The sequence below is a fragment of the Dendropsophus ebraccatus genome, chromosome 12 (genome assembly GCF_027789765.1).
Source record: "Dendropsophus ebraccatus isolate aDenEbr1 chromosome 12, aDenEbr1.pat, whole genome shotgun sequence".
Classification (NCBI taxonomy): Eukaryota; Metazoa; Chordata; class Amphibia; order Anura; family Hylidae; genus Dendropsophus; species Dendropsophus ebraccatus.
The window spans coordinates 84,224,486-84,240,622 of NC_091465.1; the positions used below are offsets into that span (position 1 = coordinate 84,224,486).

The window sequence follows — 16,137 nt, forward strand, 5'->3', positions numbered from 1 at the left end:
ACAGGTGTACCTAATAAAGTGGCCGGTGAGTGTATATTCTCAGTTCCATAGTTAGTAATGCCACAATACATCTTGCTATACATTTTGTCTGTGTACTCTAGTGTAGGATTGGTTATAGGCTCCTATACCACATAATGTACAAACCTCATCATACTGTAATGCTTATCCAATTGTTTGCAGACCAGAGATTATAGAAGATTATAGAAGTCTGTATTACGTAATAAAAATCTAATATGAACAGTACAATCCTGACACCATCCCAGACGCATCTACTGTACTTACATCTCTTCTATCTCACAATGTTACCTGGTAGCAGAATGCCTCTGGTAAGATGGACATCCAAGGACGGTGACGAGTAACTATATAAATATACTGTATATGTCCCTGTGTGTAGGTGGAGCAGTGGGTGGGGGGGCACCCTGTCGGTGGATCAGCCATCAGCCCATATCAGAAGGTCTTCCTTTGTTTCTGTAGACAATGGGGCATAGGTCTCACCTAATGACAGCTATATATTATCCCTGTGCATCCACTGATCCATGACCATGACCTGGGCACAGTGACAGATATCTGTGTATTATCCAGCTATGTTCTCTGTACTCCGCCGGATTGTTGTCCATATATCCGTGTGCTGTGTATATACTCAGTATATGAAGTCGCCCTGTGCCTGTACTGCAGCCCTGATGTATATTCCTGAGATGACAGGATTACCTACAGGAGGAGAAAACCACGGCACTCGATATTGCAAGAATAAGTGAGGGTTTATTTATTTAGCAAATAGATACAAGGTATTAACTCCGACCGTACATAAGAAATGCAAGGGATGAGACCAAATAACATATGGTGCGACGTTTCGGTCCGCTATGGACCTTCCTCAGGCAATGGGGTCTCTTAAGAGCTGTATGCAGGGAGAAGGACCCTTCTCCCTGCATACACCATAGCTTTTGGTGTAGATTTAGAAAAAAAAAAAGCTACAGGCATGGGCAAAAAGAGCTGTAAAAAGTTGGAAAAGAGCATAAAAAGCAAGATCAAAAATGTTTGAAAAATTTTTTAACCTAAAAAAAATAAATATATATGCTGGTGGAACGGGGAGCAGTCCTTGCAGCTATTGGGTGACATCCATGTGACTGGTGTGGGGGGCTCGTCCAAGATCAATCCCCATGGGTTCTCATCTTAGTGGTCGTTGTTGTGTCTTTAGTGCTTACTACAATGGGCTTGGTCTCTGTATTGTGATTGACAGCTCTGCTACTCTGCCCTGTTTTGAGGGGTTACTGAGCACAGGACATACTCATATACAAGATAATATACATGTCTGTGATGATGATGATGGAGTAATCCTGTGTAGGGATCATCTTAATGATCGGCTGTGATCCAACCACAGCAAAGTACATGATATACAACCCAAGATTTATATTTTTCCTGCTATCGTCCCATTCTCGGTTCTGCCTCGGTTCCTATGTAATTGAAGCTACGTAAATATGTAAGATAAACGTTATCATTTCTCGCTATTTTAAAGGTTTCTGCTTGCTGTCTTTGAATGGAAATCTTCTTATTGACACCAGTAACCTGAGAAGCCTTCCCGACCTTCCTGTCTCAGTGTAGGTGACCCTTCTACACTGGAGAATTGCAGCGGTGCTGTCCACTGCTTAATTACTTTACTATGGGAAATGTGGCTAAGATTGTCCCACTTAAAGGGGATTTCCAGGATTAGAAAAAGAACAGCTACCTTTTTATAAAAACAGCACCACCCTTGTCCTCAGGCAGTATGTGGTATTACAACTCGGCTATATTCACTAGTATTGTAGCTCCATTCAATTGAAGTGAATAAGGCCGAGTTGTAATACCACACACAACCTGAGGACAAGGGTTGTGCTGTTTTTACAAGAAGGTAGCTGTTCTTTTTCTAATGCCTGATAACCCCTCTACCCCTCTAGTTTACCCTGTTACTCTATTACATATTTTATACATTTAAAGGGGTTATCCACCTAAGAGCTAAAAAATTAAATGCACCCAAACCTAGCTGGTCTTACTCAGAAAGTTCCCCTGAGTATTTTGAGTTCCTGTCTTTCTAGCTACTGCCATTCCGGATTTACAGGTTTTTCTAAAAGTCGGTCTATATCCAAGATGGAGTCGACTGGGGAAACTAAGTTTCCCATCATGCAGTGCTTCAATCCCGTGCTGCCTTTGCTACAATCCCCCCCCCCCCCCTCCGTACACAGAGATGATGGCAGTCTGGAGTCTGTCACCTGTCATCTCAGATGCGGAATTCATCCCCCCCCACACACACACACCGGGTAATCAGATGCCTGCTCTCGACTCCCCCATCCCCGTAGTCATGCTGATTACAAGGCTCCTGACCATCCCCGTTAAGGAGGCGGAGGGGGGGGGGGTGGTCTAGGTAGCAGAACGGTAGGGAGCCAGCATCTGAGACGAGAGTTGACGGCCTCCAGAGTGCTGTGTTGAGCTAACTCTGCCCCTAGAGAGGAGATCACATGTTCTGCATCTATGAAGGGAGGGGGGAAGCAGCGCATTGTCAAATGGGACACAGAGAAGAAGATTTTAGACATCCAGAGGGGGTGAATATGAGTAAAAACACTTAATATGAGTAAAAACACAGGGAAGGGGCGCAGGATAGGTTATACATGTATATTAGACAGAGGGTGGTATTGGGAAGGGGGATTGTTTAGAATATTGTTTTTGTTTCTCGGATAACCCCTTTAAGTACATGCTGGAGATACATAAGACTCTATTTTGCATTGATCATTGATTGATTGCTGCAGTCCCATAGACTTCTAATGTAGTGGAGCAGCAGGATGGAGATCGCTGAGAGCAGGGAGGGAAATATTTAGTGCGCATTTCTCTCAGCTTGTTCTCTGGACATATGAAAAGTTTTTTCTAAATAAAAGTGACCATGTAAACGCTCTGAGTAATATCTGTGTATTAGGTGGGAGGTCCATATAGAACGTATATATAACACATAGAAGACTTGCCTCCTGTCTCCACCCAGAGCTACGAAAATATATTATAAAAATGACTGCCAGTCCAGTGAATAACAGGCAGGGAGACATTCTTGGGAGGACATTGTGGTATCTCCACTCACCGCCCCTGATGGCTGTTCTAACTGGAGAGATGACAATTGTGGCCGGGTCCTAAGGGGCATCGAAGGGCATTGGGGAAGATATTTCTAATGAGACTGATGTTTATGGAGGAAATAATGTCTGATGCTTCAAGGACGTGACCATGGCTGCTTCTTTACGAGGTCACTATGGCTCCTTCTTTAAGGGGGTCGCCATGGCTGATTCTTTAAGGGGTCACTATGGTTTCTTTTTTAAGGGGTCACCATGGCTGCTTCTTCACGGGGTCACTGTGGTTTATTTTTTAAGGGGTCCCTTTTGCTGCTTCTTTAAGAGGTCACCATGGCTGCTTCTTTAAAGTTAATGTACCAGTTGGAGTAGTGAATTTTTTTTCACTACCAGGTCAGCGCCAGTGTGGAGATCCCGGTGGCACTGTCTATTTTTCAAATCAACGCCTGGTTCCTGCAACTGGCACCGTATAGAGCGGGCCAGTACATATGAAGAAAACAGCACCAATCACAGGAACCAGGCAGCGTTTTGAAAAATGGACCACGCCACCAGGCTCTCCACGCTGGTGCCAACCAGAAAGTCAAAGCAAAAATTTCACTGCTCCATCTGGTACATTCACTTTAAGTAGTAACCATGACTGCTTTTTTAAGGGATCACCATGGTTGCTTCTTTAAGGGGTCACCATGGCTGCTTCCTTGCTTCGATAAGGAGTCTCCATGGCTGCTTCCCTGCTTATATAAGGGGTCATCATGGCTGCTTCTATAAGGGGTCACCATGGCTGCTTCTATAAGGGGTCACCATGGCTTCTTCCCTGCTTCTATAAGGGGTCACCATGGCTGTTTCCCTGCTTCTATAAGGGGTCACCATGGCTGCTTCTATAAGGGGTCACCATGGCTTCTTCCCTGCTTCTATAAGTGGTCACCATGGCTACTTCCATAAGGGGTCACCATGGCTGCTTCTATAAGGGGTCACCATGGCTTCTTCCCTGCTTCTATAAGGGGTCACCATGGCTTCTTCCCTGCTTCTATAAGGGGTCACCATGGCTGCTTCTATAAGGGGTCACCATGGCTTCTTCCCTGCTTCTATAAGTGGTCACCATGGCTGCTTCCATAAGGGGTCACCATGGCTGCTTCTATAAGGGGTCACCACGGCTTCTTCCCTGCTCCTATAAGGGGTCACCATGGCTGCTTCCCTGCTTCTATAAGGGGTCACCATGGCTGCTTCCATAAGGGGTAACCATGGCTGCTTCCATAAGGGGTCACCATGGCTGCTTCTATAAGGGGTCACCATGGCTGCTTCCCTGCTTCTATAAGGGGTCACCATGGCTTCTTCTATAAGGGGTCACCATGGCTTCTTCCATAAGGGGTCACCATGGCTGCTTCTATAAGGGGTCACCATGGCTGCTTTCCTGCTTCTATAAGGGGTCACCATGGCTGCTTCCATAAGGGTTCACCATGGCTGCTTCTATAAGGGGTCACCATGGCTGCTTCCTTGCTTCGATAAGGAGTCTCCATGGCTGCTTCTATAAGGGGTCACCATGGCTGCTTCCCTGCTTATATAAGGGGTCATCATGGCTGCTTCTATAAGGGGTCACCATGGCTGCTTCTATAAGGGGTCACCATGGCTGCTTCTATAAGGGGTCACCATGGCTGCTTCCCTGCTTCTATAAGGGGTCACCATGGCTGCTTCTATAATGGGTCACCATGGCTTCTTCCCTGCTTCCATAAGTGGTCACCATGGCTGCTTCCATAAGGGGTCACCATGGCTGCTTCTATAAGGGGTCACCATGGCTTCTTCCCTGCTTCTATAAGGGTTCACCATGGCTGCTTCCCTGCTTCTATAAGGGGTCACCATGGCTGCTTCTATAAGGGGTCACCATGGCTTCTTCCCTGCTTCTATAAGTGGTCACCATGGCTGCTTCCATAAGGGGTCACCATGGCTGCTTCTAAAAGGGGTCACCATGGCTTCTTCCCTGCTTCTATAAGGGGTCACCATGGCTGCTTCCTGCTTCTATAAGGGGTCACCATGGCTGCTTCCATAAGGGGTCACCATGGCTGCTTCCATAAGGGGTCACCATGGCTGCTTCTATAAGGGGTCACCATGGCTGCTTCCCTGCTTCTATAAGGGGTCACCATGGCTTCTTCTATAAGGGGTCACCATGGCTTCTTCCATAAGGGGTCACCATTGCTGCTTCTATAAGGGGTCACCATGGCTGCTTTCCTGCTTCTATAAGGGGTCACCATGGCTGCTTCCATAAGGGTTCACCATGGCTGCTTCTATAAGGGATAACCATGGCTGCTTCCATAAGGGGTCACCATGGCTGCTTCTATAAGGAGTCACCATGGCTGCTTCCCTGCTTCTATAAGGGGTCACCATGGCTTCTTCTATAAGGGGTAACCATGGATGCTTCCCTGCTTCTATAAGGGGTCACCATGGCTGCTTCCATAAGGGGTCACCATGGCTGCTTCTATAAGGGGTCACCATGGCTTCTTCCCTGCTTCTATAAGGGGTCACCATGGCTGCTTCCCTGCTTCTATAAGGGGTCACCATGGCTGCTTCCATAAGGGGTCACCATGGCTGCTTCCATAAGGGGTCACCATGGCTGCTTCTATAAGGGGTCACCATGGCTGCTTCCCTGCTTCTATAAGGGGTCACCATGGCTTCTTCTATAAGGGGTCACCATGGCTTCTTCCATAAGGGGTCACCATGGCTGCTTCTATAAGGGATCACCATGGCTGCTTTCCTGCTTCTATAAGGGGTCACCATGGCTGCTTCCATAAGGGTTCACCATGGCTGCTTCTATAAGGGATCACCATGGCTGCTTCCATAAGGGGTCACCATGGCTGCTTCTATAAGGAGTCACCATGGCTGCTTCCCTGCTTCTATAAGGGGTCACCATGGCTTCTTCTATAAGGGGTCACCATGGCTTTTTCCATAAGGGGTCACCATGGCTGCTTCTATAAGGGGTCACCATGGCTGCTTACATAAGGGGTCACCATGGCTGCTTACATAAGGGGTCACCATGGCTGCTTCTATAAGGGGTCACCATGGCTGCTTACATAAGGGGTCACCATGGCTGCTTCTATAAGGGGTCACCATGGCTGCTTCCCTGCTTCTATAAGGGGTCACCATGGCTGCTTACATAAGGGGTCACCATGGCTGCTTACATAAGGGGTCACCATGGCTGCTTCTATAAGGGGTCACCATGGCTGCTTACATAAGGGGTCACCATGGCTGCTTCTATAAGGGGTCACCATGGCTGCTTCCCTGCTTCTATAAGGGGTCACCATGGCTGCTTCCCTGCTTCTTTAAGGGGTCACTATGGCTGCTTCCTGGGGGGTTGTAACTGGGTTCAGCAAGGACCAAGCTGGATGCCATATGGAAATAAGAAAACGTTACTGCAGTTCAGGCGGATCCCGATCATTGGATCATTTTCCTTTAAATTCTGTGACTGTGATGAGACTGGGCAGAGATCCCTCGTAGTTCTGTGTACAGAGCTGCAGCCAGAGTTCCTGATTACACATCAAAAAAAGGAGATAAAACCAATAGTTTCTAATCATTTTTATTTTTGTGGTAACATTTGACGATTGTTAATAAGATGTGCCAGGTCGAGGGAAGGGAAGGAGTTTGGGACAGTCCTGAGGAAGGACACACCTGTCGCCCAGGTGTACGTATCCGGAGTTACAGAAACATCCAGGGAAATGTGTTTTAGGGCAGACAAATCTCTTATGGAAGCGTGATGGACAGATGTGGCCGCAGTCATTACCGCAGTCGGCATAGGTCATGTTCCCTTTGCAGTAGTCAGCTTTTTTCACACACTTCCCATCGCCATCTTCTAGGGTGCCAGCCGGGCAGTAACATCCCTGTTCACACTTAGCTAGGCAGGCGGTTTCACCATCGCAGCTCGGTTTGCAGCTGCTCCCACACCTATTATATTCTTTCCCCTGTGTACAAGGTTTAGTTCCGTAGCCGACTGCAAGAAACACAAAAAACAAATGAATAAAAAATAAAAATAAATACACACAACTAAATGATAAAAAAAATTAACAAATTAATAACATGTTATGGTGGGTTCACATTCGTCTGACCATCCTGTGTAATTTGCCACCAGAGTGATTGTACCAGATCATAACAGAAATAATTCACTTCTAGAGATGAGCGAGTAGTGAAATATTCGACTTTCGAGAATAGGCATAATAAGATTCGATTATTCAAACAAATATTCAATCCCATTATGGTCTATGGGAAAAAAAAATTCTCGGCACTTGGAAATCCTAATTCGACCACTTGAAGGTCACCAAGTCCCCCATGAACCCTCCCTAAATGATGCCAACACCTCTGGAATGACACTGGGACATTAGGGGGAGCATGCCTGGGTGCACCCAACACCCCAAAATCGCAGTATAATGCCACTCTCCGCAGTTGCAAAGGAAAAATATTAGCGAACACTTTACGAACGTTTAAGGCAATGTTCACACATTTTGTTCGTATTTCTTGCGCAGCGTTACATACATGATTCCAATGTGCATCCGCAGAGCGTCATGTTATTCGCATATCACGCGTCATGCTGTACGAACTGGAACAGTATATATCAGGTGCCCTTAGTGGGCTAAACCAGGGACACTATAAGTGACTTGTACACACAGGGTACTGGAATGAATACACCTGCTGATGCTGCTGTTATATCATCTATTTCTTAGCACTGAGAAGCTTTGGATGCAGAGATGACTTTTTCACTGGATCTTAGCCCTGAAAAGGACTTTTGGGTTCTGTAGTAATCCTGCCTGACCAAAACACTACTAAAACCTCTCTCTCCCTGTTCCAAGATCTTTCCCTGACTAGGTTGAAAGCTCATCTGCGGTTGAGAGGCGGGAGCCAAGTATTTTAGATTCGAGGTCATGTGGTTCAGCCATCCAATGAGGGTAGACGGCGTTTTTGTGCTGCGTGTCTACTCCCAGAATCCCTCACGGCCCTCTGCATGGTGATTGGATTAAAAAAGCGCCAAGTGCGAGGGGAGGGCTTTTGAATGTTTCCCACGTATTCACCACACTACTCGATTGAATTGGAATCTTTCAAATACCATCTTGATCGAATTGTATTCGCTCATCTCTATTCACGTCTACTCAATACTCAAGTATTTTTGGATCCAGCAAGTTAGCGGTTTTAACACTGTGCCTAATGTGATCCTATGGAGCGTTCAGGTCCAGCTTCTTGCATCTAGCATTGCCATCCTGGGTGACTCCAAATTCCCATACATATGGGGTTGTCTGCCCCAATTCAAAAAGCACCATAAATCTATGTGTTTTGGGGTCTTAGTTATGTATTTCCTTGTTGAGAATTTTCTCAGTTCTGCAATTTCCAGGGGGCAGTGTTTTCCCTTAGCTCTCCATCACAGTCCTCCCACCCTGCCTACTCCCCTCCCCCAGCACTCCTGCTAAAATACTGCCCAGAGCTGACACAGAACATCTAATTTCACAGAAGACAGTGAGGCGTGTTTATTCTCTGTCTGCTCCTCTTTCTGTGGCATTATTCATCACAAGGCAACATGCTGTAATCGCCTCTCACTCTTTCCAAAATGTCCTAATAAAACTATATATGTATCTGTATATGTGACAGGAATATGGAGATGCAGGCTGGAGGGGCCGATCAGATGCAGTGACATCACTCAGGTGGTGAGGCTCGAGCTCAGAGACAAGATCCGGCCACACTTCCTGTGACATCAGAGGATGATGCAGGATGTTCCGGATTAATATCATACTATTGGGTGTAGCAGATACAGTATCTGGGGATGTTGGGTGCCAATCAATATTACAATACAATATTACAGGTTAAAAAAAAATCAAATCAACTGGTGTCAGAAAGTTATATAAATTTAGATTTTCCTTCTTTTTAAAAATCTCCAGTCTTCCAATACGTATCAGCTGCTGTATGTCCTGCAGGAAGTGGTGTATTCTTTCCAGTGTGACACAGTGCTCTCTGCTGCCACCTCTGTCCATGTCAGGAACTGTCCAGAACAGGAGAGGGTTTTCTATGGGGATTTACTGCTGCTCTGGACATTTCCTGACATGGACAGAGGTGGCAGCAGAGACTGTCAGACTGCAGAGAATACACCACTTCCTGCAGGACATACAGCAGCTGATACATACTGTATTCTTGTGTCTAGATTTGGGAGTCAGTGTATAAAGGAGATGTAGCAGTGCTGGAGGTGGTTGTTGTTTTGCTCTGGACTATGACTGTAGGATAATACTGTGAACTGACTTAGGGGTGGAGTCTGCCACCAGGATTCATAGTCATGCCCCTCCCCTTCGGGCCCTGCACTAGATAGAACACAATGTATCCATTTCTTCTGTACTGGTCCTAGAAAAAATCAGTCTTAGGTTCCATGGCTCCATTTTCTGCTAGGTGCTGCATGTAAGTGTTTCCTACCCTTAGTCGATCACCTACACAGTATAAGCACCACGTGCCCTATTGATGAGTGATGGAAGAGGAGTGACGACTATTCCGAGCACCGGCTCTTCTGCTGATACTTGGGGTGCTACTGACTCCTAAGCTTTATGTCATCATATAATGGAGAACACAAGTGAAATACACTGATAATACTTATACTCACTTTTCGCTGCTTGGACACTTATCAGCATGAGGAGCGCACCTGCAAAATAAAAATAAATGAAAATTCATGGAAAAAATCTATGGGGGACATACAGTGAGATCCATGTAATAACATAGGATATAGGATACAGGTATGCAGAGTCCCCTCTGAAACCCTGTTTACACAGCTCCACCAAGTACAAGTATCCCATCATTCATAATGATTCTATTCTAGTCACAGGAGATGAATGTGATGTCCACAGAAGAAGCAATGGTGAAATGTGCAAGATAGATAGATAGATAGATAGATAGATAGATAGATAGATAGATAGATGATAGATAGATGATAGATGATAGATAGGAGATAGATAGATAGATAGATAGATAGATAGATAGATAGATAGATAGATAGATAGATAGATAGATAGGAGATAGATAGATAGATAGATAGATAGATAGATAGATAGATAGATAGATAGATAGGAGATAGATAGGAGATAGATAGATAGATAGATAGATAGATAGATAGATAGATAGATAGATAGGAGATAGATAGATAGATAGGAGATAGATAGATAGATAGATAGATAGATAGATAGATAGATAGATAGGAGATAGATAGATAGGAGATAGATAGATAGATAGATAGATAGGAGATAGATAGATAGGAGATAGATAGATAGATAGATAGATAGATAGATAGATAGATAGGAGATAGATAGATAGATAGATAGATAGGAGATAGATAGATAGATAGGAGATAGATAGATAGATAGATAGATAGATAGGAGATAGATAATAGATAGGAGATAGATAGATAGATAGATAGATAGATAGATAGACAGAGAGAGAGAGAAATAGATAGAAGATAGGAAATAGATAGATAGATAGATAGGAGATAGATAGATAGATAGATAGATAGATAGATAGATAGATAGGAGAGAGATAGATAGATAGATGATAGATATTAGATAGACAGATAGATAGATACAGTGGCGTAGCTACCAGGGTCGCAGCGGTCGCCGCTGCAACCCGGCCCGCCACATGGGCCACTGCACGGCCCCCCCATGGATCACTCTTGTGTCCGCAAGCATTGTTTTGCTTGCGGTCACAAGAGCGGGCTCGTCCAGGCCCCCGGTTGATGCGCGGCTGCCGGGGGTGTCCCATCCTATCCCCGGCAGCGCGTGCATCAGTGAACTCCCTGTGCTGCCTGGGGCCCTGATTTCCGGCACAGGAAGCGCACGTCAGAGACGCTTCCTGTGCCGGAAGTCCCAGCCCCGGCATACAGAGTTCACTGATGCGCGCGCTGCCGGGGATAGGATGGGACACCCCCGGCAGCCGCGCATCAGCTGGGGACAGCGCCTGAAGAAGAAGATCGCTGGGGGAACGGGTTGTTAGGTGAGTTTGTGTGTGTGTGGTTTTTTTTTTATTCTGCTTGGGGAAGAGGGGGCATCTATAAGGGATGGGGGAGAGGGGGGCATCTATAAGGGATGGGGGAAGAGGGGGGCATCTATAAGGGATGGGGGAAGAGGGGGGCATCTATAAGGGATGGGGGAGAGGGGGGCATCTATAAGGGATGGGGGAAGAGGGGGGCATCTATAGGGGAGAGGGGGGCATCTATAAGGGATAGGGAAGAGGGGGGCATCTATAAGGGATGGGGGAAGAGGGGGGCATCTATAAGGGATGGGGGAAGAGGGGGGCATCTATAAGGGATGGGGGAAGAGGGGGGCATCTATAAGGGATGGGGGAGAGGGGGGCATCTATAAGGGATGGGGAAGAGGGGGGCATCTATAAGGGATAGGGGAGAGGGGGGCATCTATAAGGGATAGGGAAGAGGGGGGCATCTATAAGGGATGGGGGAAGAGGGGGGCATCTATAAGGGATGGGGGAAGAGGGGGGCATCTATAAGGGATGGGGGAGAGGGGGGCATCTATAAGGGATGGGGGAAGAGGGGGGCATCTATAGGGGAGAGGGGGGCATCTATAAGGGATAGGGAAGAGGGGGCATCTATAAGGAATGGGGAGAGGGGGGCATCTATAAGGGATGGGGGAGAGGGGGCATCTATAGGGGAGAGGGGGGCATCTATAAGGGATGGGGGAAGAGGGGGGCATCTATAGGGGAGAGGGGGGCATCTATAAGGGATAGGGAAGAGGGGGCATCTATAAGGGATGGGGGAGAGGGGGACATCTATAAGGGATGGGGGAGAGGGGGGCATCTATAAGGGATGGGGGAAGAGGGGGCATCTATAAGGGATGGGGGAGAGGGGGGTATCTATAAGGAATGGGGGAAGAGGGGTCATCTATAAGGGATGGGGGAGAGGGGGCATCTATAAGGGATGGGGGAAAATGGGGGCATCTATAAGGAATGGGGGAAGAGAGGGGCATCTAAAAGGGATGGGGGAGAGGGGGACATCTATAAGGGATGGGGGAGAGGGGGGCATCTATAAGGGATGGGGGAAGAGGGGGCATCTATAAGGGATGGGGGAAGAGAGGGGCATCTATAAGGAATGGGGGAAGAGAGGGGCATCTAAAAGGGATGGGGGAGAGGGGGACATCTATAAGGGATGGGGGAGAGGGGGGCATCTATAAGGGATGGGGGAAGAGGGGGCATCTATAAGGGATGGGGGAGAGGGGGGTATCTATAAGGAATGGGGGAAGAGGGGTCATCTATAAGGGATGGGGGAGAGGGGGCATCTATAAGGGATGGGGGAAGAGGTGGCATCTATAAGGGATGGGGGAAGAGGGGGGCATCTATAAGGGATGGGGGAGAGGGGGGCATCTATAAGGGATGGGGGAGAGGGGGGCATCTATAAGGGATGGGGGAGAGGGGGGGCATCTATAAGGGATGGGGAAGAGGGGACATTTATAAGGGATGGGGAAGAGGGGGGCTTCTATAAGGGATGGGGGAGAGGGGGCATCTATAAGGGATTGGGGAAGAGGGGGGGCATAGGGGGGGGCAACATGCAGTGGGGGCCATCTATATATACTATAAGGGGGGGGTCACATAGTGTCAGGGCTACCCACTAAATGAGGGTGTAAAGGGGACAGTAGAGATGTGCAGTTTGTAGAGAGATGAGGATGGTGACAGAGTGAGGAGCCTAATATGTCTGTCTGGCAGATTCTGTGGATTCGTGGCTCGGAGAAGTTGTCATAATGGCCCAGGGCAGATGGAGAAGAAGAAAATGTAAAGGGAAGAACTCCGATCAGAGAAGACGTCCCCTGTGAGTCACCTGATATAACTGCACTGTAATGTATATGGTGTATACAACCTGTGTGGAGCTGCGTCCACCTCTATATGACTGTATGAGGTGATAGTGATCTGTGTACAGTGGATCTTATTCAGTAGCAGCGGTGGTGTTAGTCAGTATGTGGTGGTATTAGTCGGTATGTGGCGGTGTTAGTCGGTATGTGGCGGTGTTAGTCAGTATGTGGTGGTAATATTTGTTACTTGTTATCTGGTACTGTGTTTTATTGGTCTCAGTATACTGGATTTTGTCAGTAACAATGTGGTGGTGATGGTAGTGGCTGTGGTGTGACGGTAATATTTCCCCCTTGTATACTGGTATTATTGGCAATATTGGTCTCAGTGTACAGGATTTAGTCAGTAACAGTATGGTGGTAATATATATGGTGATAATTTTTTTTCTTTCTATATGCTGGTGTTATTGGTAATATCTGTCTTGCGGTACATATCTATCTATCTGTCTATCTATCTATCTATCTATCTATCTACACACATACACCTACCAGTAGCATCACTTGGTCGTGAAAGGGGGGGGGCCCAAGTTGACCTCTCGCACCAGGGCCCAGGAGACATTAGCTACACCCCTGGATAGATAGATAGATAGATAGATAGATAGATAGATAGATAGGAGATAGATAGGAGATAGATAGGAGATAGATAGGAGATAGATAGGAGATAGATAGGAGATAGATAGATAGGAGATAGATAGATAGATTGATAATAGATAGATAGATAGGAGATAGATAGATAGATAGATAGATAGATAGATAGGAGATAGATAGATGATAGATAGATAGATAGGAGATAGGTAGGAGATAGATAGATAGGAGATAGATAGATAGATAGATAGATAGATAGATAGATAGGAGATAGATAGATAGATAGATAGATAGATAGATAGATAGATAGATAGATAGGAGATAGATAGGAGATAGACAGATAGGAGATAGATAGGAGATAGATAGGAGATAGATAGATAGGAGATAGATAGATAGATAGATAGATAGATAGATAGATAGGAGATAGATAGATAAATAGGAGATAGATAGATAGGAGATAGATAGATAGGAGATAGATAGATAGATAGATAGATAGATAGATAGATAGATAGATAGATAGGAGATAGATAGATAGATAGATAGATAGATAGATAGATAGATAGATAGATAGGAGATAGATAGATAGATAGGAGATAGATAGATAGATAGATAGATAGATAGATAGATAGATAGATAGATAGGAGATAGATAGATAGATAGATAGATAGATAGAAGATAGATAGATAGATAGATAGATAGATAGATAGATAGGAGATAGATAGATAGATAGATAGATAGATAGATAGATAGATAGGAGATAGATAGATAGATAGGAGATAGATAGATAGATAGATAGATAGATAGATAGATAGATAGATAGGAGATAGATAGATAGATAGATAGATAGATAGAAGATAGATAGATAGATAGATAGATAGATAGGAGATAGATAGATAGATAGATAGATAGATAGATAGATAGGAGATAGATAGATAGATAGATAGGAGATAGATAGATAGGAGATAGATAGATAGATAGATAGATAGATAGATAGATAGATAGATAGATAGATAGATAGATAGATAGATAGATAGGAGATAGATAGATAGATAGGAGATAGATAGGAGATAGATAGATAAATAGGAGATAGATAGATAGATAGATAGTTAGTTAGATAGAACAGTACAGATATATATTAGATATAACTCACTTAGAGATGACAGCAGGATCACAGATCTTTGTTCCATGTTTCCTTTTGAGGTATAAACTTTTTGCTGTAAAATTTACAGTTAAAAAGAAAAACCTTTATGAGAGATAAATTGTCAGGAGTATAAGGTGCATTGAATGACTATATTGTTGCCTGATGTAACCCATGATTTGGGATGTACTGGCTCCTTCATATACCTGTACATAAAGGGATCGTCCAGGCTCATAATAACATGGCTCCTTTCTTACACAGTCAGTACCAATCTTTGTGTGTTTGTTTTGCAGCTCAGTTCAATTGAACTAAATGGAGCTGAGTTGTAATACCGCACACAACCTGAAGACAAGAGTGGTGCTGTGTTTGAAAGAAAACAGCTATATTATTCTAATCCTGTATCCTACTGGTTGTGTGAATGATCTCGCAGAGTGAGTCCCTACTGAGATGTCCGCTCTCTGTTATACAGCTCCTCACATTGGGATGGTAATAATAATAATAATAATGAGAGCCGAGGCTTTGTTACATACCTGGATGGTGCGTCTCTGTGGTCTCCTGGTGTTACCTGGATTCTGCACTATTATATATACGCTGAGGGTGAACACGCTGTGCTCAGGGAGTGGCCGTCGTCTATATTTGGCTGATAATGTTGTATAATCGTTCCTACATAACATGTAATTAATTACTGTGATAATGAGAAACTAGAAACATGATGTAACAATAACTCATGGCTGAAGCGTCCTGACCTGGGAAGATGCAGTAACCTTATATCATCCTCACCCAGACCCACCGCCATGGGCACCTTAGTCATACGCTATTGCACACTACCTAGCTTAATATTAGAGGGAAGAACTATTGATGAGCGAGCCGAGCCAAACTCAAAATCCTTCCGAACTTTGGGAAACTTTTTGCAAAGTTTGGATAGGTTTGGGAATATAGCAGCCGCACATCTAAAAACAACTAAATAAAAGATATTCTCACCTGTCCGCGCTCCTTGCTGTCCTCTTGTGGCTCTCTGGTTTCTTCAGCCGCCTGTAGAGTGACATCCCGCTCAGCCAATCACTGACTGCGGTGCTATCCCATCCCCGTCAGCCTGTGATTGGCTGAGCGGCTGTCATCAGAGAAGACAGGATGGAAACGGAGAAGAACAACACCAGGGGAGCAAGGACAGGTAGGTATGATGAACGGCCTTTTGAAACCGCATTAAAACAGCTAAATGTCTGCAAGCATATAGCTGTTTCATTGGGGTTTATTCAAGTTCCATTTGGCACAAACCCAAAATTTACAAGTTCGGTGAATCTGCCTAACCGAACTTTTTCTCATCTGTAGGAAGAAGGCTGGCTTTCTAGAGCCACCTATTGCCCGGTCCCCTGCTTGGCAGCCCATCCTCAGACCCACATCAGAGTCCTCGCACCCACCAGCCCCCCCACTCTGTACTTACGAGGAAAAGAACTCAAAATATCTGTGTAGAGAGGCGACTCTTGATATG

General features: G+C 45.4%; 1 protein-coding gene across 1 annotated transcript; it reads right to left on the bottom strand.

Annotated features, from left to right (window-relative positions):
- Positions 1-6,626: 6,626 nt before the first annotated feature.
- Positions 6,627-15,250, bottom strand: LOC138769733 (serine protease inhibitor swm-1-like). The gene is made up of 4 exons (XM_069948377.1): positions 15,179-15,250; positions 14,661-14,724; positions 9,691-9,729; positions 6,627-7,053 (listed from the first exon to the last, which is right to left on the bottom strand). The coding sequence occupies exons 2-4, from the start codon at positions 14,695-14,697 to the stop codon at positions 6,671-6,673; spliced, it is 459 nt and encodes a 152-aa protein (XP_069804478.1). The 5' UTR covers positions 14,698-14,724; positions 15,179-15,250; the 3' UTR covers positions 6,627-6,670.
- Between the last annotated feature and the right edge of the window lie 887 nt (positions 15,251-16,137).

What these genes read in the sequence shown, in the direction of transcription:
- LOC138769733 (XM_069948377.1), bottom strand. Translation starts at nt 14,697, where the DNA reads ATGGAACAAAGATCTGTGATCCTGCTGTCATCTCTAA. An exon ending in GATCCTGCTGTCATCTCTAA is followed by an intron (nt 9,730 to 14,660) that starts GTGAGTTATATC and finishes TTTATTTTGCAG; the next exon opens with GTGCGCTCCTCATGCTGATA. An exon ending in AAGTGTCCAAGCAGCGAAAA is followed by an intron (nt 7,054 to 9,690) that starts GTGAGTATAAGT and finishes TGTTTCTTGCAG; the next exon opens with TCGGCTACGGAACTAAACCT.